This window comes from Acanthopagrus latus, chromosome 6, assembly GCF_904848185.1.
Source record: "Acanthopagrus latus isolate v.2019 chromosome 6, fAcaLat1.1, whole genome shotgun sequence".
In the NCBI taxonomy this organism is placed as follows: domain Eukaryota; kingdom Metazoa; phylum Chordata; class Actinopteri; order Spariformes; family Sparidae; genus Acanthopagrus; species Acanthopagrus latus.
This window is the reverse complement of record NC_051044.1, coordinates 33,138,905-33,163,299: the sequence shown is the minus strand read 5'-3', so window position 1 is coordinate 33,163,299 and position 24,395 is coordinate 33,138,905. Positions and strand designations below refer to the sequence as shown.

The 24,395-nt window shown below is 40.1% G+C and overlaps 1 protein-coding gene across 17 annotated transcripts in view; it reads right to left on the bottom strand.

Annotated features, from left to right (window-relative positions):
* Positions 1-24,395, bottom strand: part of nfasca (neurofascin homolog (chicken) a) — a 148,446-nt gene that overhangs the window by 48,693 nt on the left and 75,358 nt on the right. For 14 of the 17 annotated variants that reach the window (XM_037100917.1, XM_037100926.1, XM_037100922.1 and 11 more), the window contains exons 2-7: positions 19,109-19,172; positions 11,791-11,964; positions 6,746-6,763; positions 5,691-5,796; positions 871-1,067; positions 410-532 (exon numbers count right to left, since the gene is read on the bottom strand). In XM_037100917.1, the coding sequence (XP_036956812.1) occupies positions 410-532; positions 871-1,067; positions 5,691-5,796; positions 6,746-6,763; positions 11,791-11,884 (538 nt within the window). In that variant the 5' untranslated portion in view covers positions 11,885-11,964; positions 19,109-19,172. The remainder of the gene's footprint in view (positions 1-409; positions 533-870; positions 1,068-5,690; positions 5,797-6,745; positions 6,764-11,790; positions 11,965-19,108; positions 19,173-24,395) is intronic. The other 3 variants (XM_037100919.1, XM_037100933.1, XM_037100918.1) reach the window with 2 other exon arrangements.

The following is a 24,395-nucleotide window of genomic DNA, read 5'->3' as shown; positions in this document are numbered from 1 at the left end:
TGTTACAGCGTCTGGGCTATATGACATGACTAAAGGACAAATGTGTGTCATATAAGCTATTCATTGAGGTTACATAAGTTTAAGGGACCAAGCTGCGCTTTTAACCGGGAGAGAAATCAGTTGTAATGGAAATTTTCAAGTGAATGACTTGTTTTAAACAGTTTTATTTCTGTTTCACTAAGCTGCTAAACAGCTTCTTTATACAGCTGTAACATTGCTTCTGGCTGACATACTCACGTGTATCAGTCCACCTTAAGGTGATAAACCAGATAACGAGTGACAATGTATTTTCCACTGGCTACTACAGAGACAGTGGTGAAGAAAATCAGCAGGACACACAAATAAAACAGACTGCATACGGAGACAGAGAAATACACACAGTGTAGATTTGTGTGTATTTGGCGCTCACCGTTGTTCATCCAGAAGGTGAACGGAGGAGGCAGGCCTGGTGGGGGGTTGCAGAGCAGAACCAGCGGGGAGCCTTCAGTCACCACCACGGGCTCCAGCACCTCTTTAGGCCACAGAGGAGCCTCTGGAGGATGGGATAGGGGAGGAGAGTAGAAGGGGGTCGGAAGGATTGTTGGAGAGGGAGGCAAGAGGGAATGAGAAGAATAGAATTATACATACTGTATTTATACTTAAATATTGAATTTCAGTCAGACAAGGTTTGGTGGGGGTCAGGGTTGGGGGGAATTTCAGGTGGTTACGTCATCATAATTCATCACAATGCATTTTCTTTTCATATTTTCTTACATATAACACCATAATGCTTAGACTCAACACATTCCTCTGCAGCCTATGGTGATATAGCAATGTGTGCATTATTTCCAAATATTGTGTCATGACATTTGTGCTCTTGTGTGTTCTTACTGGAGACCCGGAGCAGGATTTTGTTGGACAAAGCCACTCCAAATTCGTTGCTGGCAAAACACTGGTACTCTCCTTCGTAGTCCTCTGGTCGTCCACCGCTACGAAAACCAATCTCTAGAGTTCCAGAGCGTTTTCTCATCGTCACCCTGGGATCTTTCCCAATGTTGAAAAACTTCCCATTCCTTCGCCATGAGAACCTGAGCCAGGAGACAACAAATCAGAGAGAACTATGTATTTAATGTTAATTCACTGTCTCATTTTGAGTTTAATACACATGGTCTGGTCACTTGTCAATAGTCTTCTTACCTCATAGTGTATTCAAGCCAAGAAAGTTTTCAAAAGCACTCCCTGTTGATTGCAACTGACTTCCCTAGCAGAAAACATTGAACTTTACATTATCAAGCAACAGAAACTGCTTATCTTCAAAGGGAACCAGGCCTTTATCCCAAATGAATGTACCTTGTTTTGAAACTATATCTGTGTATTTGTGTATGTGTTAAGTCGTATTGTATTTCCTGATCTTATTTCTTATTACATTACCAGAGAAACCTTTCTTTTTCCTGATCTGTGCGGTTGATACTAAGAGCTGTGTTAATTCAAATTCAAAACCCTAACCCTAACCCACATTTATCTGTTGTCTTGATAAATTCATTGTACAGTTAGTAAACAGGATGGATTCTATCAGAATAGAGTCATGTCACACCCACAGGGGACAGGGACAGTTTTCATTTACTAATTTATTCCTGTCACTTCCATTTTGCTCTTTTTTGACTGATGTTAAGCTACAGTCAACGAAACTCAACACTTCAGTTATCAAGAGTTATTCCTGATTTGCCAGCACTAACAGTTCTTCCAGAATGAAACCCTTCCTGCTGCTGGTAGGATTTTAAACTTCTGCAGAAGGTTGTGCTGAATGTAAATTAAACAGCTCTTGAAAAGAGGTCACTGGAATTAACAGGCTCTAACTCTGTTAAAGGTTGCACATTATGCACATTTTCAGGTTCATATTTTTATTCTGGGTGTCCACTAAAAAACAGGACCTCCGTTCACCCTCTGTCTGAGCAGTCCGTTTATTTGTCTGTCTCTTTAAGGCCCCATCTCCAGTCTGTTCTCATTGGTCAGCTGTCACAGGCCAGAAAAGGCATCCATCGTTTTTAACCATTTCTCAGCCGGTGCTGTTGCAACAGTGGTCATGGAGGGGAAACAGCCAACTGTATACTTAGGACATCACAACTTCACAGAAATCCCGACGGCTCATTTAAGGCATACTTTTTGACTATGAGCTGTAATACACACTTCTCTGTTTCACTGATCAATAATCAATAATTAAAAGGCAGGTAAGGCATGCCAAAAGTTATCTTGGCATGAAGTTTTGCCCACTGGGCTTTCAACATGTTTACATGCACTCTTTAATTGTTTTCAACATCCAGAAAATGTGAAATGTGAATGTGCTTGTCATGTGGTTGCCATCTTACATTACTCAACTGGCACACAACAGCAGCACAAAAACCTACCACAGCACACGCTCCTCATGTGCATATAATAGTGCTCCAGCTTAATCCTGCTCCATGTGGTGTTTCCAGAGGTCTCCCTGATTAGTGAACACTGAACATGCTTACATAACCAGCTTCTATTTTTAGTCACAAGCGGGGATTTAAAAAGATGTTTCCTGTCATTTTTAGGCGAGTTATAGTTGAGCTCTGCCTGTTTGAAGTGCAGCACACTACTGAGCCTGAACAATGAGCCACTATTGAAGAACTGGAGACCCAAGTGTGTGTGTGTGTGTGTGTGTGTGTGTGTGTGTGTGTGTGTGTGTGTGTGTGTGTGTGTGTGTGTGTGTGTGTGTGTGTGTGTGTGTGCGTGCGTGTGTGCGTGCGGGCGGGCGGCGTGCGTGTTGCGTAGTGAGAGACTGATTGTGAGTGAATAAGTTAACGATCCCTCTCGCTGAATGTTTCATGAGCATGAATAGTCAACTGAGTGCATTATTGGAGCACAATGCCCATCCTGGGAAGGGGAGAGCCTATGTGTGTGCACGGGAGAGTGGCAGTGAGGGCCTCATTGTCAGGGTGTGTGTGTGTGTGTGTGTGTGGTTGTGTGTCTTACATAAAGCCAATCTGTCTCAAAATAAACAATGTACCACTGTCCTGAACCGGTCATACCCCCTGTGATGTAACCACTGGCGACCCTGTGTGTGTGTGTGTGTGTGTGTGTGTGTGTGTGTGTGTGTGTGTGTGTGATGTACTGGAGTGCACCTAAGATGCACGTGTGCACATGACATGACCCTTTTAGCTGTCTCAAAAATGAAAGGATGTTTTCATCATTCAGTCTTCATCCTAGTTAATGTTAGCTTGCTTCAAACTGCAATTCTTGCATGTAGTGCTGTAATCAGCTTTTTATAAATACTGAGGTCATGCATACTAGAAATGGAATTAGAAATTATATAATATATATTATTATATATATATTATTATAATTATATTACTATATAATAATGATTATGACTGACCGTGTGAATATTCTTTTCATCAAGCTTTTCATGTTATCCTATCATTAACTGGCAGAAATGTGCTTCCATATTCATCACCATGAACATCCACCATAAGCCTGGCACATGACACTTATGGAGTATAGAGGTAAGATCTTTAGCCCGAGCCCGAGCCCGAGCCCGAGCCCGACCCGGCCCGAAATTCGGGTCGGGTCGGGCCTAAAATGTCAATCATTACGTTCGGGTCGGGTCGGGTCGGGCTCGGGCTTCTCTCTCGCTGACTTTTTTAAAAATAAATATATGTTTATAAAAATGTATACTAAAACGATGTGTGGATACTAAACTAAGGAATACTTGTTGTAAATAAATAATTTGGATAAAACAGAGAAGGCAGCGCTGTAAGGTAATTGCTATATAACTACTACTAAACAGGAGGCGCAGAGCAAGAGCACGCTTTGCGCACGGTTTTGCGGACATTTCGTGAACGTAATCTTGAAATTTCGGGTTTGCTTCGGGCTCGGGCCTGCAAATCAAGTTAATTGGTCGGGCTCGGGCTGGGTCGGGCTTTAATGCCTGCGGGCCTGGGTCGGGTCGGGCTGGATTTTTTAGGCCCGATCTTACCTCTAATGGAGTAGTTGTTATTAACAGTGTGACTGCAGCAGGAAGGCTGATTGTTTATTCACTTTTGTCATAATGTTTTCCTCACTGTGAACATTTTTGCCACTGAAAATGTCAGGGCAGAAACTCTCAACTGACGGTGTGTGCAGAGGCTGGATATGTCACTTTTCATAACAGTTTGGCTACACCTGCAGTGCAAGTAATGTACACTGGTTGCCACCTGCTATAAAGTGCAAAAAAGAAGAAGAGGACAAAGCAGTAACTATTGGCTAGCTACTATCACAGTGTGGCTCCTACTGCAGGGCCAAATCATGTTGATGGAGATGACTGATGAGAATTCATTCAAAAAGGATAAATGGGTATGTGAGACATATTTTTTTGCTAAAAAACAAAAATAGGGTTCAAAGATGGGATGACAGGAAGATTTGATTAGGATCAGAGCTGCTGGAACAGATATCAGAGACGAACAGAATGATGAAAGTTAATGGAAGGACAATGATTGAATGGCGGGCTGGCAGAAACAGCTGTCATGCTGTGTTTATAAGGTTGTTAGAGGGGGTTATGGGGTCACTGGGGGGAGGGGGGGGGGGGGGCAGGCTAAGGTGACAATGTTCTATGTGAGACAGACAGAGGAGGCTGGAGTGGCAGAAGAGCACATCTGGTTGGCTCTGTCACTGCACCTAAGTCTCACTGCCAGAGGGATAGATGGACAGACAGACAGACAGACAGACAGACAGACAGTGCCTTCCTATCAGCATCACAGGAATCATCCCTTGACTGCTTTTTCCTCAGCTGTGCCACATTCTTCCAATTACACTCCAGCTGTTTCTGATTGGTGCTCATAGTCTGCAACCTGTCATTGTGTCAAGTTGACACATCAATCTTACTGTGAGGTTTTCAGCCTGTTTTTTGGGATATATAATACGTGTGGGCTGGTTTCAACTTCATTATTTAGTGGCAAACTACTCTACATTTACCAACTTCAGCCACTCAACCATCTTAATTTCATTTCCGTTAAAGGTGTGCTGCACAACTTTACACATATAATACAGTTTACCTGTCATGAGTAAAACTTTGCCAGTGACTCCAGAAGACACCGTTACCCACATATTGTACTTGGAAGACCACAATAATGTATCCCGACTTTACCAGAGTTTAATGACGTCATGCAACAATGGCAGCACCCAAGGAAGGGGCTGGAGTGTAGAGTGCAGATCACAGTATTTGTATTAAAATGGAATGCAGCATAAAAGTCTACAATGATGTGCCATAGTTATACTATTGTAAATGTAGGATCCAGCATTTTCTACTCTTTGACCCATATCAAGGACTAAAGTGGAGATATTTGAACATCAATTTTCACCTTCTTTGACGCATGGGGAGCCTCTTAATCATGTGACCTCGTTACTCTGGATAATCCACAGAACACACAAACAGTCAACAGCTGGTTTGAATTTCATTCATCTCTATGTTATTGGGGTGTAGGCACCCACCAGGATAAAAGTCTACATGTTAAATATGAAATAAAAAGACATTTTAACACTTAGATTAAAATGGGTTTAAAAAGACAGGTGTGTGTGTGTGTGTGTGTGTGTGTGTGTGTGTGTGTGTGTGTGTGTGTGTGTGTGTGTGTGTGTGTGTGTGTGTGTGTGTGTGTGTGTGTGCGTGCGTGCGTGCGTGTGCACGTGCGTGGTGTGTGTGTGTGTGTACTGCTTACGTTGGCACTGGGTTGCCCTTGGCCTCACACTCGATGATGATATTATCTCTTGGGTCAACAATGTAGTCCTTCACTGACTGTTTGACTATAGTTGGGGGCTGCTTTACTGTGGGAGGAAGGGAGAGACAAAGGGGAATTTGGGAATAAGTCTTATATAGAGATTGCACACACACATTGATTGCTTTTTTTAATAGTTATTGGTCAACCATGGAACTCTAGGGCACAGAGGAAGACTATGTATCACTATGGAAACACACAATAGTGCTGACAATAGGAAATTAATAGAATTTTGCCTTGACCTAATTATTCTTTTCTTCTGTTTCATTCTGTTCAAGAAAGAAATAGATCATAGTTTCCATCTCCCCAGCTGTGTTCAGTCTGCTGTACATATTTAATGGCTCACTTAAGCCAAACCCCTCAACACCATGCAGCCAGCATTTCTCTGCCCTTCTGCATTTCTAGCTTACAGAGCCCTGTAGGGCTTTGAATCTATTACTGTACACAAATACATACACACACACACATATTGTACACACAACATGCGATAACAAGCACTTCAGAGGTCCAGCCTCCTGCAGGATTAAAGAAGAAGCTCTCTGCTTGAAAAGAAGGTGGTGTGACTGGACTGTGAGACTGAATTCCTGTCTAACTAAGAGGACTCTGTAACTGAAGCTTTCCAGCTAATTTAATCCATTGCTAAAAAGGAGCATATACACATCCCTTATGTTGCCATGGCAACCATGCAATTATTTCTACAGTATGCTTAGTTTCGATAAAGCCAGGCTATGACAGATAATTATTATGGAAATTACTCCTCAACATATCAGCTTATAACATCCTCTAAGACTCATATTCTGTAAACCATGTCTGAAATAAGAATAATATATTGCTTTATATATTTGGTTATCAACAGAATGTTTCCTAAATCTATTGTGTCTGTTGTATTCTGTTTTGTCTGTATGGAGCAAGAGAATAAACAACTGTGCTACTGCAGCATCACAAGCTTTAAGCTATAAATGAGTAGGTGGATTTTAGCAGTGACAGGAAAAACTTACGGTCTTGCAGGATCTTTGCTGTTAGTCCAACGTAAAGCCAAAGAGACACACAGACAAGGATGGAAAAATTGTAATGTGATTGTTAACCATATTAGAAGCATATTAATATCTATTAGCACTATGTTACAACTTGGCATCATGTCATGTTATGTTATGTTAGAGCTCAGTGGTTCAAAACTGATTGGGTGCATTTTTGGTGGGTTGTGCACAGGTAATTCAACATTGTCTGAACGAAATTAATAAAAAGCCATTACTTGAAATGTAGTTCACTAAGTCTTAATTGAAATGTTACAGAATATTTGCGTGAATTGGCACTATTTATATTAGAAAACAACATTTCACCTTACGCTGTACATAGAACAAATAAAGTATTATGCAGTGATGAGATGGCTTGAGCTGATACCCACCTGAAACCATTTTTTATTTTTGTCATCACATGGAGCATTGCAGCAATGAGTGAACTTATATTTAAGTGTGTGTGTATATATATATATATATATATATATATATATATATATATATATATATATATATATATATATATATATATATATATATATACACACACATACACACATATACATACATATAAATAGATATATAGATATACAGATAGATACATATTGTAGAGCAAAATTGTACTAGTACTACTACAAGCTCTTTAAATGTTTCTGAACCTATCAAAAATAAAAATAATCTTGAAAGAAAATGTTTTAAGCCCTGATTGTACTCTCTTGCTTTGCCAATTTCGTTGAGCTTTAAGCCCCAATTTAGTTGTCATATTGTGAATTAATGACTGTAAGATTGTCTTCTCACAGCAAGAAGGTTTGTATCAGACAGAGTGGGTGGGTGGATGGAAATAAAGCGAGTCGGCATGAAGTGGGTCTACACTGTGTGGACAGTGATCTGATGTTTAAGGGGAAATCTCAGTTGACAACCACTGTTCAAGTGTACATGTATGTAATAGAATATCTGAATTAGTCATTACAAATATGAGAGTGAGAACTGTGATCTACAGAATAAAACAGAGTAACCATTACTGAGGACTCACCTGTAAGGAGTTCCAGTATCAGCAAAGGATGAGCAGTAGTAAGGAAGAAACAGACAACACACAAGTTAAGCTTTGCATTACAGGTCAAATACATTAAAAAAAAATTACATCTCAGTGAGTGGTGAAGCTTTTCTTGGCAGCTATATTCTGTATGTGATTCATATTTGTTGTTGCAATTTGCAGCGACAAAAGAAAGTCAAGTGACCAGTAAGCTGGTAACTGTGGAATAGTGAGCTGATTAAATATCTGCCAAAAAGTGACCATTAGTCAGGTGAAGTCATTTCTTTTCATTTGGTATGACAAATCTACTTCATATTTTGATGGTTATTTTGCTTGTAAGGTGTCACATTTGTTTAGGTAATTGGCTGTAAGTGAGCGTAATATAATGTGACACTAATAAATTATTTTTCAACAGGAGCACATTTTTGAAAGAACATTTGACCAGACTAAAAGCATGTTTACTACAGTGGATTATCTAGTTTATTTGTGGCAGTGGTTGGATACAATATATTCTGAGAATTTCTGATGCTTATTTCTCCTACATTCCAAATGCCATCCCAAAAATGTTCTAAATGTCTGTATGTATAGATATTTAGTAGCAAGTTGAACTTACCACTGAGTTTGTAATTTAAGCCCCCTCCCCACTGATACACATACACACAATGATGAAGTGACCCTGTGTCAGAAGCCTGACCTTAGGTTTACAGTTACAGATGAGTATTGATATGTGTGCTATGCTGGCATCCATGCTGCTATGCACTCTTGTGTTTTGCCTGAATGTATTGTACATATAACTATTTTTTGTCAGCCTTTTGCCTTTTTGTTGGAGCTACAACTCCACACACCTAGTATTCATCACATGCCCCTCAGATATTTTTATGCAGACATAGACTGTGTGTGTGTGCGTGTGCACGCTTGTGTGTGTGTGTGCGTGTGCACGCTTGTGTGTGTGTGTGTGTGTGTGTGTGTGTGTGTGTGTGTGTGTGTGTGTGTGTGTGTGTGTGTGTGTGTGTGTGTGTGTGTGTGTGTGTGAGTAGCGATATGCGGAGAGCTCCCATCAATAAAGGTCATGAGTGCAGTTTGCTGTGAAGCAGATAAGGAGACATAAGTAACATGGGGGGATGAGGCTTCTTGTTCTGTCTACTGAATGAATACCACACTGTGAAGCATGTGGTGCCATACTTATCTCACAATGATGGGTTTAATATAGCATTGGTTTGTGATTTAAAACAGTGATGGGTGTATTGCAAAACCTGAAAAATGGATTGGTGTCGATTAAATGTGATCAGTACACCTACCAAAATGACAAAGGACCTGGAACAATTTTTGGGGCATCTGACTCTCCAGACCTGTTCCAGCAGGCAGCATCATTAATCAATTATTAATCAAACTGGCTCATATAATGTTGCTGAGTATAGATGTATTTACTATAATCAAATTTTAAAAATGAGGAGTTTTTTTTTTGTTTGTTTTTTACCCTAAACTCAAACAGGAATTTTGGTTTATTCAAAAAGATGTACTTGGATGTGTTAGCGTCACATCGCGGTGAGGGACGTCCTGTCTTGGGGTTTGTCTTGTGAAATTCATGTTTTATTTTGAAACTCTCATCTTGTTTCAGGTCACTTGCCCTTCCTCTTGTGTCCCTGGTCTGACATCATCCCTAATCGTTGATTGTTGTCAACGATTGTTGTCTTCCCCTGTCTGTGTTGCTAGAGTATTTTGTCATGTACATCCAGCCCTGTTCACAGCCTTGAATCTCTTGAAGTTAAGTATTGTCAGGTTTTATTTTCTGATTTTGTATCCCCTTGAGAAGAGTGATTTTGATTTCATAAATTTCTGGTTAGTAATTTGACTTTCAGTTTAGCTGTTTTCATGGTCTTTTCTTAGACATAGAGTAGTAAAGCTTTGTTGTTTGTTAAACTTTTATAGATTCAGAATTCAGATTAGTATAGCTTTCCTCCTTCGGGAGCGCCTTTTGTTCTGTTGGTGTTTCTCTGTCTTGTTCATCTTGTTTGTCCTTCCATAGAGTATCATAGAATTTGTTCATCATTCCGCCTGAAGAGTTGCAATTCAGGAAATAAAGCCTGTCATTACTTCTGACAATTCTGCATCTGACTCCTCTTTTTGTCCGAGTCTGACAGTTAGGATTCCATATGATTTTCTTTTTTTTCTTTACCAAGTAGCAGTTTATCTTTCTATTGTTGGCATTTTCAAGCAAAACTGGTAATCCTGTATTTAATTTACTGACCATAGATGAAGGTTATTATATGCCATCGGACAGCAAATGCAACAGTGACTTTTTTTCAGGGTGATAATATTCGTTCAATGTGAACAATGAAAGTAGCTTGGCTACAAACATTGCTCACTGGCCCAGGAAGTGAGACTATGCAAGATTCCCTGACGAATCAGTGAGCAGAACATCATGCTCAGCGTTCACTACAGAGCCTAATGTCCAAACAGATCTATGTGATACCTATGGAAAGCCAAAACTCCACTTTAGGAGGGTTTTTAAAGCATGTAAACAGGGTTACCATTATTAAATATTTCAGAACGGCAGCTTTTTTTTTTTTCTTTTTTTTTTAGCTGCCTGCAGCTGTCTTAGCTGTTGTACAAACAAATGCTGTTAGTAGTAACACTGTTCTTGGAACTATGTGCAGGTACAGAGAGGTAAGAGCACTTAAAGTGACACACTATTACCCATTGATATATTAAACAGTAAAGTCTATTTTCATGTTAATCAAATGTTAATGTGATCACTGCTCCATCTCCAGCAACACATTTATGGTTTCATATTGAGAGTGAATGCAAAAATGCTTTGGAAGCTACGCATTCACCTCACTTAACTGACAGGATGTTTAATTTTGTTTACTTCGGCAAACAGTTATTGCCTACAGTTTAATTTCAAAGAAACTGTTGATGATGAAGTTAGGATTCTAAAGTAAACAGTTTATTAATTAGTTGGGTTGCTGTTCCTGAGCTATGGAGTTAAATAATGAGTCGACAATCTTCCCATTCCTGATCACCTACAACAGAGAGAGGGAGAGAGAGAGCTGCAGAAAGGACAAGGACTGTGTGTCAGTTCTGCAACATGGTAGGGTATTGAATGAAAACACAACATGCTAATTTTGTTGGTGCTTTAAATGTTTAAATATAGCCACGGTAAGAGTAATTGAAACATACAATATCTCATAATGCATACATTTTTTTATTTTGTATTTGCACTTTCATTGCATTAGAGATGCTTTTCTGTTTTTTAGACTCTTCTGCCACGTTGACTTACTAGGGAAAATGTTCAACATTTGTACAATGTAATGTAGAAATTGTCCTCCACCAGTCCATGCTCCACCTTGTCATGCAATGGGCTGGTAACTCATCCAGGATGTACCCTGGCCTATGCCCATTGTGTGAACTGGATTTGGCCCCAGTAAGCCCCTCAGCCCCTTAGGGGGAAATGGCAACATCCCGCGACCCTCACGGACAAGTGGAAAGACAACAAAACGAAACAGTCCATGACAACTGTGTTCCATTGAAGTCCAACTATGGACCTTTGCTTTAGTCATGCACCTCTCTCTTCACAATGCCAAAATGTTTTCGATACATGTCTTCACTGCAAGGTCACAATGTCTACAATTGGTGGACTGATGGCCTTGCAAAATATGTCGCTCTTGCAGTTTGTCCTAAAATGATCTGTCTTTTACTAAAAGCAAGGATGTATAAATAGAAATAGCTGAAAGCTGAAACAACTTCTAGCTCTGTGTCAGCAGTACAGGGTTTAGAGGGCATATTCTGACATCACATGGAATGTAAATTATGCAGTATAATAGCTATCCTAGTCCTACCACACTTTGTTTGTCCAAAGTCCTGTTCCTGTTTAACCCCAATTACAAACCCATCTCAGCCATTTATCTCAGCCAACTTCCTTTCACCCAAATTAATTGTCATACTTTGCTCTAATATATTGGAAAAAGAGGATGTGATTATTTCTGTGACTTACGGTCTTGTGGGACTTCAATGGGTGCTGCTTGGCGCCACAGCAGCAGCAGTAGTAACACGAGAGCCAGGGCCGCATGCGCACCCTGCCCCATCATCTCTCCCCCACCAATGGACAGCCTTTCCCCGGACACTTCCTGATTGGTTAGATGGTTCTCCTGACCACGGCACCAAGGACCTGTGTGTACACATACGGAGATAAATGGTTAGGGTGAAGACAGTAGTAGACCGTACAATATATCTACAGTATAAGCTATTCGTGTGTGTCGATGTGTACAGAATGTACACTGGCACAACAGTGTGTGTCGACTCTGGCCTACATTCACAGCTGAGTCCCTGTGTGGCTCCCTAGAGAGAGAGCAGCCTAGAAACAAAGCCAAGGAGAAGCTGTGTGGCACTGATTCTTCTAGAGTCCAATCACAGGCTGCTTCACAGCAGCAAAATAACATTTAAATGTGGGTTAAATTACCTGCCCAGAGATGATGATGGATAATGGATTATTACGATCATCTCATCATTCCAGTGTCTTTGGCACAATGCACATTTTCATTCATTTTCAACTTGATGTTACAAAAGGGTGTTTTATAGGTGACTTTAGACTTTATAGAACTGGGGGATACTTCTGTTTAACACTTGCCATCTCACCATAGTCAAAACATGTTTCAAATTCTGCTCATGGGTGTCATCTCAATTGGGCAACCTTGGGGGTTTTAACCCTAACCCTAACCCTAACCCTAGAAAATTGGCTTGGAGCTTAAGGGGTTCATATCAACAAAGTGAATGTCCTTATCTTAAATATTAAATTGAAATAACGTTTAATTCATAATGCAAAAGACAAAATGCAATTTTACACAAATGAATGTCACCATTTGGCCAATTGTCATAAACATTAATGTGTTTCCATAAATCAGTTTTGAGGACCTGACTGAATATTCTAACAAGACAATGTTGTGATATTTATCGCACTATTAAAGCAGCTTTTAATTTGGTGTTTGTTCTTGTGGCCCCTGTGGAAAAATTGGTTTGTGCACCCCTGTCTCCTGTGGTTAACATTTTGATCTGGCTAAGGCATGTATTTCTTTTGGAAGTGAAGGAAAGAGCACAGAGCTTTCTGTGGGATGCATGGCAGTGAGGTAATGTATCTCTCTGTGGCAATGTCAGATATAAATGTAATATGTGTAATGCTTTTCAGTTTCCTTGGTTAACGTAGGTTAGAAGTGGTTGCTCCATAAAAGTAATTTTGATAAGAGAACTAAAGTTACATAGAATTGCTTCTTGGTGTTGGTCTTATTTGCATATGTAGGTCATATAGAGGAAACATTGCTAAACTAAGATAGTTCGTAACTCAGTTAACTTAGTGCTCACTGACCCTGCAGGAACTTGTAGGCCAGTGAAAGCATGGACACAACATCAGTGTTTTTTGACACAAAACTCTTCTTCCTGCCACATTATTACATTATTCAGCGGTCAGCCCACTGGCCAAAGATTTCTGCTTTACTCCCCACCACCTCCACATGATTGCCAGGTCTGTGCACTGGCAGCCATACAAAGACCACCTGCCCACTGTTAATCCCTGTCCCCTATGCTGCCACCTCCCACAAGGATCAATCCTTCACTGTGCTTCAAATCACAGTAGAGTTCAAAGCTACGACAACAGGATAAATGGAAAAAAAAGAAACAGGTGTGAGTGTAGGGGTGGGTGTTGTTTACCATAAGGTTGCCATTTCAAATCTCCAAGAAAATGTAATAAAATGAGGGTTGAGAATGTGATGTAATACAAAGGATCACAGAGTGTTACTGACTAAACAAAATGAACTACTGCATTACAAATAAACAAAGTAATAACTTTTATTAGAATTTAGAAGGGAAAAAAATATGTTATTATGCAATGGTGAACTAATCTGTGGCTGCAGAATCTCGTAGACAACCCTGCAGATTTTTCTGCCACAGATTTTAAAAAAGTAGAGTTAGTGCTTGTAAATCTCAGAACACATCTCCACCCCCTTGTGCATGTGTGGGACAGTCTCATGTTATACAGTTAATGTTAAGATCAAAGTTTGTGGTCCACTGTGACAATATGTGGGAAATGGATTTACTGTTGAGGAACTACAGTTGTGGAACATACCAAATATCAATTTCCACCAACTTGAGATGATTTCAGTTGTTTAAATGAAAAGAAACATTCAACACTATTCAACTAAATAACTAATCTGCCCCTGGGAAGTTGATACCCCACACTGGTTGGCAATCACTCTCTCCCTCTGTCTCTCTCTCTCTCTCTCACACTCACTAACACACACACACACACACACACACACACACACACACACACACATACGCACACAAGTACTGTACATAAGGTCCTGTATGGATGAAGACACAACCCAACACACGCTCATTCTGCAAGGCAAACATACACACATATTTACATAAATAAATCTCTGCAGCCCACTTATAAAAACCTGTCCAGTGTCAGTGTCTGTTAATTACTTTAACCCATTTCAGCACACACACACACACACACACACACACACACACACACACACACACACAAAATTGAAGAGAGAAGGGATTAGGAAAGAAAACACCACATAGTCTAATATGAGCCTGAAGACAGAAATGCGCTATGAATTGCAGATTTATTCCCAACAGTCCCACAGTCATGGAGAGACTGTGACTCACCGACCATCAAATACAGGTTGAAAAAGGTCGGCATCAGAGTGAATGGAAGCCCAGAGAATTATGAGTATGTAAACACTGTTCTTCAGGAGAAATAGAAACTGAGGCCCATTTTCTCCTCTCCTTCCCCCTGTACCAAACAGAGAGAGGCTTTCCTCCCGCAGATAACTGCAACAGATCCATCATATCAGGGAACAAAATGTGATGAACTGTTAAAAGTATGTCTGGAAGAAGATACAGCTACACAATATGTAACACTGCCATAATGCTAGAGAAACACATGAATGTTGATCAGAACCATTATTGCTATAGTATAATATTGTTGTTTTATTATTATTATTATTATTATTATTATTATTATTATTATTATTATTATTATTATTATTATTATTATTATTATTATTTAATGTGAACTATATATGTATATATTTTTCATTGTATATGACAACTTGTAATTGCCTAAAGATACCCAATTTTATTAATCCCTCCACACACACATTATTCTCTTTATTTTTTAAGTTTCATCTCATGTATTTGTATTTTAACCTACGAATTGTATTTTTTGCTTTGTTTAATTGATTCTTGATGCTTTGGCAACATAGTTCTCATAACATTCATGCCAATAAAGCAAATTTGAATTGAAATTGAATTGAATTGAGAGAGACATGGACAGAAAATAAAAAATTGTCAGTTCACTTTCACAGAAATAGGTCAATGTGTTTCTCCACCTGTGGAACCCTCTCTACACACTGCTGTGCATTATGAATTATAGCACACAGTGATACGCTGAAGCTGAGTGTACATGTAGGCGAAAATGGGTCAGTGAACGTCACATACTACATACTACACATTACCTCACATGACAGAGGAAAATAGCAGCTACACCGCAGGCTGCAAAAACCTGGGGCCCATTTTACAAACCTTGTGTTTTCACTGCGTTTATATGAAGGTATTATTGGTGCAAAAGGTTTGAGAACCTGTGTTACATGTTCCCCCCTGCTGGAGGTGAGATGTAGGACCAAAGTTTCTAATGCCCTTTGTTTTGAGCTTCCTCCCAGGTGGCCCTAATTTGATTCAGGGGGAGGACCTATAAAGAGGGGGAATGTGTGATGTGGCCTCTCTCTCAGACTTCACCTGCTGCCACCCTGAGCTGCAACTTGAGTTTTGCTATCTGATCTAAAAATGTGTCAGTTTTGTGTCCTTAGTTTATCGAGTGTTACACAGTTACACATTCACAAATTCTTAATTACAGATGCACAAATCCTATTTTACAAGTCACAGATTAAAAAACTGACATGCTCACATTTTTGCTCCAATTGTTGTAGTATATTTGGTGCAAAACATATTTGTGCACCTGTATCAAACAATGTGAAGTTGTGGACAAAATTTGAATATGTACAAATCTGGATGTGAACAATGTATGTAAAATAATTTCTAACAAAAATATGTGTTCTTTTAAAACACACACACAAATCAATAAGTACAACTGTGCGAATCTTCCCCAAAAGTCACAGATTCTGTTTCCTTCAGCACGTGCTAGACCAGAGAGAGAGAGAGAGAGAGAGAGAGAGAGAGAGCCCTAACAGATAAAAACACAACCAGGTCACAGTTACCTTAGATTACCCTGAGGCCCACAACTGGAGGCGCACATTGTCATCACACACACAAACACAAACTGAGTATTTCTCCTTACATTACATTAATAGGTGCATCATAGAAGCCATTAAGACAAATGGATGAAATTTGTCTGGCCTCTCCCTTCTGCCTGTCAGGCTACAGCTAACAGTAACAGACTGGCCTGTTGCAGGCTATTTCTAAAATTAACATGTTAATTTGCGTGATGTGTATGCAGCATGTATTGTGTATGCATGAGAACTGCTTCATGACCTTCCATGAGTTTTCCCAGAAGCAGGATTAGAGTGGAAATAACCTACTTCCAATAACTGCAGGGAAATGGCATAACTTTGCAAAATGAGACTGTCACAAACACTGTTCCTTAAATATTGTATGACTTCCACCTCTATTTTTCCTGTTCTTAGCTGACAGGAGTGGCACCCGGTGTTGTCTTCTGCTGCTGTAGCCCATCTGCCTCAAGGTTCGATGTGTTGTGCGTTCAGAGATGCTCTTCTGCATACCTTGGTTGTAACGAGTGGTTATTTGAGTTACTGTTGCCTTTCTATCAGCTCGAACCAGTCTGGCCATTCTCCTCTGACCTCTGGCATCAACAAGGCATTTTCGCCCACAACTGCTGCTCACTGGATATTTTCTTTTTCGGACCATTCTCTGTAAACCCCAGAGATGGTTGCGCGTGAAAATCCCAGGAGATCAGCAGTTCCTGAAATATTCAGACCAGCCCGTCTGGCACCAACAAACATGCCACGTTCAAAGTCACTTAAATCACCTTTCTTCCCCATTCTGATGCTCGGTTTGAACTGCAGCAGATCGTCTTGACCATGTCTACATGCCTAAATGCATTGAGTTGCTGCCATGTGAGGGCCCTGCAATGAGCTGGCGACTTGTCCAGGGAGTACCCTGCCCTCGCCCTGAGACAAGGCTGGGATTGGCTCCAGCAGCAACACCCCGCGACCCCATGGAAAGGGATAAGCGGTTACAGACAATGATGTGACATGACATGACATTTGGAAAGTCAGTCATTTTCTTAATGTCAATCAGCCAAAAAAATTAAAATAAATATTCACAAGTCCAAGTCAAGTCTCAAGTCTTTTGAGGGTGGGTCTCAAGTCAAGTATCATGTCACCAAGGCCCATCTCAGCAAGTAGTTTACCCAGTCTGTTCTTCTGAGTACTCAAGTCTCACATACAGCATCAGCTTAACAGAAACACTGCCTGACATTTTTAAATCTTTTTTTTTTAGCCAGGAAAGTCCAGAGGACATACAAGACAATGTCTTCCAGGGAGTCCAGGGCAAAACTTAAAGCATAATCACAGACAAAGGAACCGCACATACTATTCATAACGGCAACACAAGGGTAAATTAAAAGGAAATAGGTATACAGGTCATACCAGTGATATCCACAACACAAGGATTATGTTAAACAGCAAGTTGTTTCCTTCAGGGCAGTTTGTAAAAGGCCTTAACAGGCTTTCAAAGGAGGAAGTGTCAAAGGTAATGGTATTTTGCAATTTTACCAAGCTCTGAGTGCACCCTTGGGAAGGATCCTATAAGCAGATATTGTGCTATAGTTGCTGGTATGATAGGATACAAGGCTGGAGATATACAAAGGTAGTTTATTCAACAATATCCTGACAATGAATAGCAATATAAATACACCTATGACAGATTAATGTGAGCCTGAACACGGTGCCCGAATGATCAATAGCAAAACTGTTCCCTATAAGGAAAGTGGTGACACCAAACTAGGCAGAAGCACTAGCTTTTTACAGTCACTCAAAGTTAAAATTATTGTAACTTTAACCTCGGTTGGAACTGTCAGAGCAACCATTGAGATAACAGTTGTATGTGATGTGGCCAGAAGTGACACATCCTAACAAGGGAAGTAGCAATTTTTGGAAGAAAGAAAGAGTTTCAATAAATTCGAATTAAATAACACAAAATCAACATCTGTCTATGCAAGGCAGACATGTTGACAGGGGCTATGATCATCACAAGCATGGCTCTATAATCAGTCAGTGACCAGAAAACGTTGGCTTAATCAGTCAGTGACCAGAAAAACCAGTGTATATAACGTCACTAAACAGAAATTCTGACTTATTTTTGCAGAAGAAAATGTAAGAAATCATGACATATGCAATGCACTTTGCAAGTATCTGCACTGTGTTCAGCACCCTACTTAAACAAAGAGCAAATACTTGATCATCTGAAAGTAGTTTTATGCAGCATCAGATGCATAACACAGTTTTTTAAAAAAGCATTTTCAGTTGATTGGCAATATGCATACTGAAAAAATATGCCTAGGTATTCGTAAATAGTCCATACATGTGTCATAGCTTCCTTTGAGTGAGCAGGAGTAAAGATCAATTATAGTATTTGGTCTTTTGTAATTTAGGACCAGTTTTAATTTTAGTGGTGAGAGCTGCAGTGATTAAAATGCACCTTCCAAGAGCTTTATGGATTGATTCAAAGAGGGTGCCCCTCATATGAATTGACTGAGTTACCTTAATGACACCTTGATGAGTTTTTCATACTCATATTCATTATTTATTGATAACAATACACTGATTACACTCTTTATAATTACACTGTTTATATTGTTACATATTATGTACATACAATTTTATTTCTATTTCTGCTCTAGCTTTTCTTCTTAGCTTTCTATTATATTGTTTACTGTTATCATTGTTTATTGTTATGTTGAACTGTCCTTTGGCTGTTGTGATGCACAAATTTCACAGTTTGTGGGACTAATTGAGGAATTTCTGATTCTGATTTGTAAGTGAGAGTAAGGTTTAGTTTTCTACCAAGACACACTGAGTTTGTTTTTGTTTAAATTATAACATTTTAAAACCAATTTAGATCAATTATGTAATAAAGTTATCAGTTTGGGATCTACAAAGTCTAATGGATAAGACAAATCAACAGATAAACTGCTCTTTGATGTTTACTGTCTAAGCATTTGTTGATAGCAAAAGTAACATAGCATAGAAAAAACCTGACTGACTTACGTTCACTGGTGTGGACACTTATGTTCTGTCTGTCCACCCACTCTGTCGTGACCACTTAGCAGACCTGATGAGAGATAAAGTAAACAGATAAACAACATTAAGACTTCTTGAATCCGGTTTTGCAAACAAATTACAATGTGCAGTTCATTAATCAGTTTAAAGAGGAAGCTTCAGAACAGAGTTAAAAAATTTTGGAACGAGTGATATCTGTGATAATATCAGAGGTTGTGCGATCATTTGACTAGCCATAGTGTAATTTTGGAAATGGTGACAACTAAGAAGCTTGTTGTGCAAATAAAAATACTTTCAATAAAATCTGTCTGAAAAGAAGACTCCAGTCAGATGTGCAGAATGCTCATTAATCTTTTTTAGTCTGAGTGCTAGAAGAGGCGGAAGATACAGTACAGCAGACGACAGCAACACACACAAAAACACACATACACATGCCTCCAGACTGTCTGCAGCAGTTGTTTCTTCATCCGTGTGTTTGTGCTTTCAAAGAGCATGTCTCTACGCCAGCCACTGCCCTTAGGATCATAGGATGCTCTTTCCCTCGTTCTTTTTGTCCTTCTTGTCTCTGTTGCTGCTGCAGCACACACTCACACAGAGGCACACGCTAACACACAGTCTGCCTGGAGGTCTGTGGAATGCCTCTATGGTAATATAAGACATGCTTTATCTCCAATACAGTTAGTGCAGTACAGTGACAAAATGTCTTTGTTAAAATCAAACCATCTACTACTGTGACACTTTTCACACAAAACTACCCCTTTACTCACACACTCAGCTAAACCAAGAAGATACTAGTCTATTTTAAGCATACATGTTATTAGGTGTTCAAATTCAATAAAAGAACTTCATAATTACAGTAAAGCTCTTACAACATTTTCAGACTACGATGGGTTGGTTATAAAGAGGACCAAAATTGATGCAGCACCACCAAACATATCACATTCTTCCTCCTGGTAAAACCTGGCGATACATCTATATTACCCATGATGCTGAATTGGTCAGAGATTCAGGTGTATTATGCTAACAGCAGCTAATGTAGCTTGAGGCCTGAGGTAAGTGTGAGGAGAAGGCTAGGGAGGTCTGATAAGTTTGCTTCTTTCTAACTACACAACCCCTGGCTTGTTTCATTTTAAACTCTTCACAGCTCACTGGCGATAGTTTGAAATGCAACACACTTGACATTAAAGTTTACAGCAATAATATTTGTCTTCTTAAAAAAAAACTGGCACTGACTTTAGAGCCGGCTGCTAGCAGCTGTGCTCTTTGGTGCCTGTCGGGGCAGCATCCTAAGAACCCCGCTGGGGGTTAAGGATGCCATCAGCACAGCTGTACAGTGGTTCGCACTTTTGCCCCACAGCAAGAGGGACCTTGGTTTAAGATTGGGCAGGGCCTCTCTATGAGGATTTTGCATGTTCTCCCCGTACCTGCGTGGGTTCTCTCTGGGTACTCTGGCTAGCTCCTACAATCAATATTGCAAATATTATATTAATCGATTACTCTAAATTGTCCGTAGGTGTATGAATGTTTGGGGTTTTTTTGTCCCTATATATCAGCCGTGTGATGAACTGGTGACCTATCCACTGTGTCCCTGAGATGCTGAAGACTCATGACGCTGGACACTGTCTTGGTTAAAATGTGTCTTTAGTGTCCCATGGATGTCATAGGACAGTACCTTTGGAGTGGCAGACTGAGGTGGTCATTCCCATCTTTAAGACGGGGACCAGAGGGTATGGGTTGCACCAGACCATCCTGGTGAAGGAGAATCTGAGCTGTCAATTTACCAGTCTATGCAAGTTCCAATCCTCATGAGCTGTGGGTAGTGACCAAAGGAATGAGATCGCTGATACAAATTGTCGACAAGCACCTCCTTCTGTAGGGTGCCGGGATTCAGCCTGAGAGACAGGGTGAGGAGATCGGACATCTGCGAGGGACTCAGAGTAGAGTTGCTGCTCCTTCGCATTAAAAGGAGCCATCTGAGTTAGTTTGAGCACCTGATTAGGATGCCTCATGGGCAACTCTCTTTGGAGGTTGTCCAGGTACGACCAATGAGGAGGAGGAGAGACCCATAACCCGTTGGAGGGAATATATATCTTATCTGGCTTGCCCCCAGGAGGAGCTGCAATACCCTACCGAGCCTGCTGCCACAGCAACCCAGCCCCAGATAAGCGAAAAGCAATGAATGGATGATAAATAAAGTTCTTTCACACTTAGTCCACTACTTTTCCTCTAAAGCAAATTGCATAAAAGCTTTTCTTTGTTTTCTGTTGGTTTTGGTTTTGTTTTCTCAGCTAATCATCTATTCTTAGGTCATGCACTATGGTCAGCCCATCCTTACATGAGAAACAGCCATATAGGTAATTTGTGCTGGTCGCTAATCACCTGTGCTGGTTGCCCTTATTTATATTTATTGTTACGCAGCGACCTTTAGTGGGTTTGCTAATTATAAAGCGAAAGTTAGTAAGGTGAATCAGTATGAGAAGGGCTTCTGTGCAACTAATGTACTTATATCAGCACAAACCATGATCTTTGATGACTGTCAACCTAACCAAACAGCAACCGGTTCACAAAGTTAATCATATGACCACAAAGGTTTAGTATGTCGCCTGTCACAGGACTCCTACAGACGGGATCATTGGCAGACAACCTATTCCGTTGTTAAGGTATGAGAATGTGTTGATCATGGCACATCGTTTTTTTGCCTTTGAAATTCATTGACACACTCTATGTTTGCTCTTGGTCCAGACACTGCACATCAACTGGATATAAAAACACAACACAAATACAATCTCTGTCTATCATACAATGTTACTGAACATTAAAACACATGTTCTCTGTATATAGATACTGGGGGTCTATTTTAAGTCAATCTCAGTAACCTAATGTGATAAAGATTTTACAGATGTGCTACTGCTTTGCCATGGATATGGTTTGAAATCGGACAATGTTACTTCAGTGGCTATTCAGAGCATCTCAGTATTTCAGACTAAGATTTCTTGCTTCTACTAGTTCAATTTAGGATTAAAGTCTTAATACTGTATGCATGTAAATGCATCACTGTAGCTGGGATAGAGATTAAACTTTCAAAATATCACTACTAGCTGTTACATCATCTTTAACTTGATCTGATGACTCAAGAGTTCATTCAATATGCGTTTAAGCAGAACATTGCCTCTGACTACAGTATGGCACGTACTGAGCATCTGGAGGAGAAATGTTTAACTGGGTTAAGTGCATTGCCAAAGGGCACAGTACTATGCCCTAGTTGAGGAGACAGTGTATGTGAATAAGACTGCAATGCTATGTACGACTGGCATGCAGAGCAAAGACTCTCCTAGTCATCTTGTTTAGCGGAAGCAGTCTTTTAGCTGCTTGGGAACAAGCCTGAGGTTAGGAACCTAATCCAACTTCACCCTAGCATAAATGTCTTTGAGGCAAAACTGACCTGACCACTGCAGCAGAACAGTATAAAAAAGATTTAAAAAATGAATGCATGTTTTTAACCATGATATTTTTAGCTTTTCAGTCCTTCATTTTAATTTCTAATTCCAGGCATCTTCTGTATAGGCTTTGTGAATTTGGTAAAGTTAAAGTAACATATAAGATCATTTTCAGATTCATTCTTTTATTTCAGGTGTTCAAATGTTTTAACGTTCATAAAACACATTCTTTTTTTCCTGCTGTCCATTACTGCCGCACCTCTATTGCCCCTTTCTCTGAACGCTTCATTTTAGTGTCTGTCTCTTTTAAGGCCTGCCTCCCACAAGTCCAATTTGCTCTGATAGGTTATCTCTCACAGGAATGAACAGGCACCTCCCACTGTTTTTCCCCCTCAGCTCTGTCTGCGGTTTTACAACCAGAGCTGCACCTGAGAGTGCTGACTATATAGTTGGGACACCCCTACGTTACAGTCCTGACAGCTCATCAGGGACATTGTGTAGTTTTAGAAAAGAAATTCCAAAGAATTTTAAGAGTTATAATATAAATGAGGTAATAATACCACCTCAGAAATATGTATTTTTACATAAACAAGCTGTTCTCAGAGCAAAGTAAGGTCCATAACACTGTTTGAAGCTAGAAAGGTGGCAGGGTCTGCCACATATAAACAAAGTAATACAATTGTGTTGTCCAATGTGAGTTTGTTCATTTTGTTGGTTTAGGCAGAAAAAAAGCAGTTAATGAGGATCTTTATCAACTGATTAGCATTTCTTCTCCACAACTACAGAGTGCTCCTTTGAAGGCATTCTTCGGGAGGATAGAGCGTTTTGATATTTTCATGGTATTTACATAGTACCTAGACCTGCTTTATAATCAAAAGGGATGTGAAAATCTCACTTTCTACAATAAATAAAAGGTATTTATTGTAGAAAGTGAGATTTCAGATGTCAGAGTGCTTAAAGAAGCACTCTGACATTTTGCTCTTTTATCCACAACTGAACCTCTGTACCAGATTCACAGATGTTAAACAGAATTACTTTTCATCTAACTCTGAGTAAGATAACAATTAATATGTCCTAAAATATTGGGGTGAAGAAAGAGAGAAGGCCAGAATGCAGGGACTGTCTAAATTAAACATCTAGCAGTAAACAGGGTTTGTCTTCCCACTAGTGTGTGTGGGGAAGAAAGGGGACAGACAAAAGAGATAGAGCACTCTGTACCAGATTCCCCCATCCCTAGCAACCAGATCCACACCTCGGACAGTGCAACAGGATTTGTCTTATTCCTCAGCCTGAAGAATTGTGCGGGTTGGGCTGGGTATGGGCCATTGATTAGTACATACTACAATGGGTGGTGCGGGACTGGTTGGCTCTCATAACGGGATGAGTGCTTGTGGATCATAAAAAGACATGACACGCTCATTGCTACTGTTCTGAATAAGTGAGGAGAGTAAAGAAACAACTGATGTTGTTGATGCTCTCCATGAAACACACCCCAGTGTAGCTCTCTCTGACCTGCTTTCAACAACCTCACGGGACAACAAGGAGAGTGCGTAAGTGTGTATGTGAGTGTAGGCACTTTGATGTCCAGTCTGTCACCTGCTATTCCCTGCTGATCTATAACATGTCAACTACACATCAATTCACTAATGACTGTCCTAGAGCTGTGTGTGTGTGTGTGTGTGTGTGTGTGTGTGTGTGTGTGTGTGTGTGTGTGTGTGTGTGTGTGTGTATGTGTTATGTTCACCTCCATACATGTATACTACCTCCCACAGACCAGCCTCCCTTTCACCCTCCAGCTATGGCCTTTGAACCCAGTCCATTACTGCCCCCCAACACAC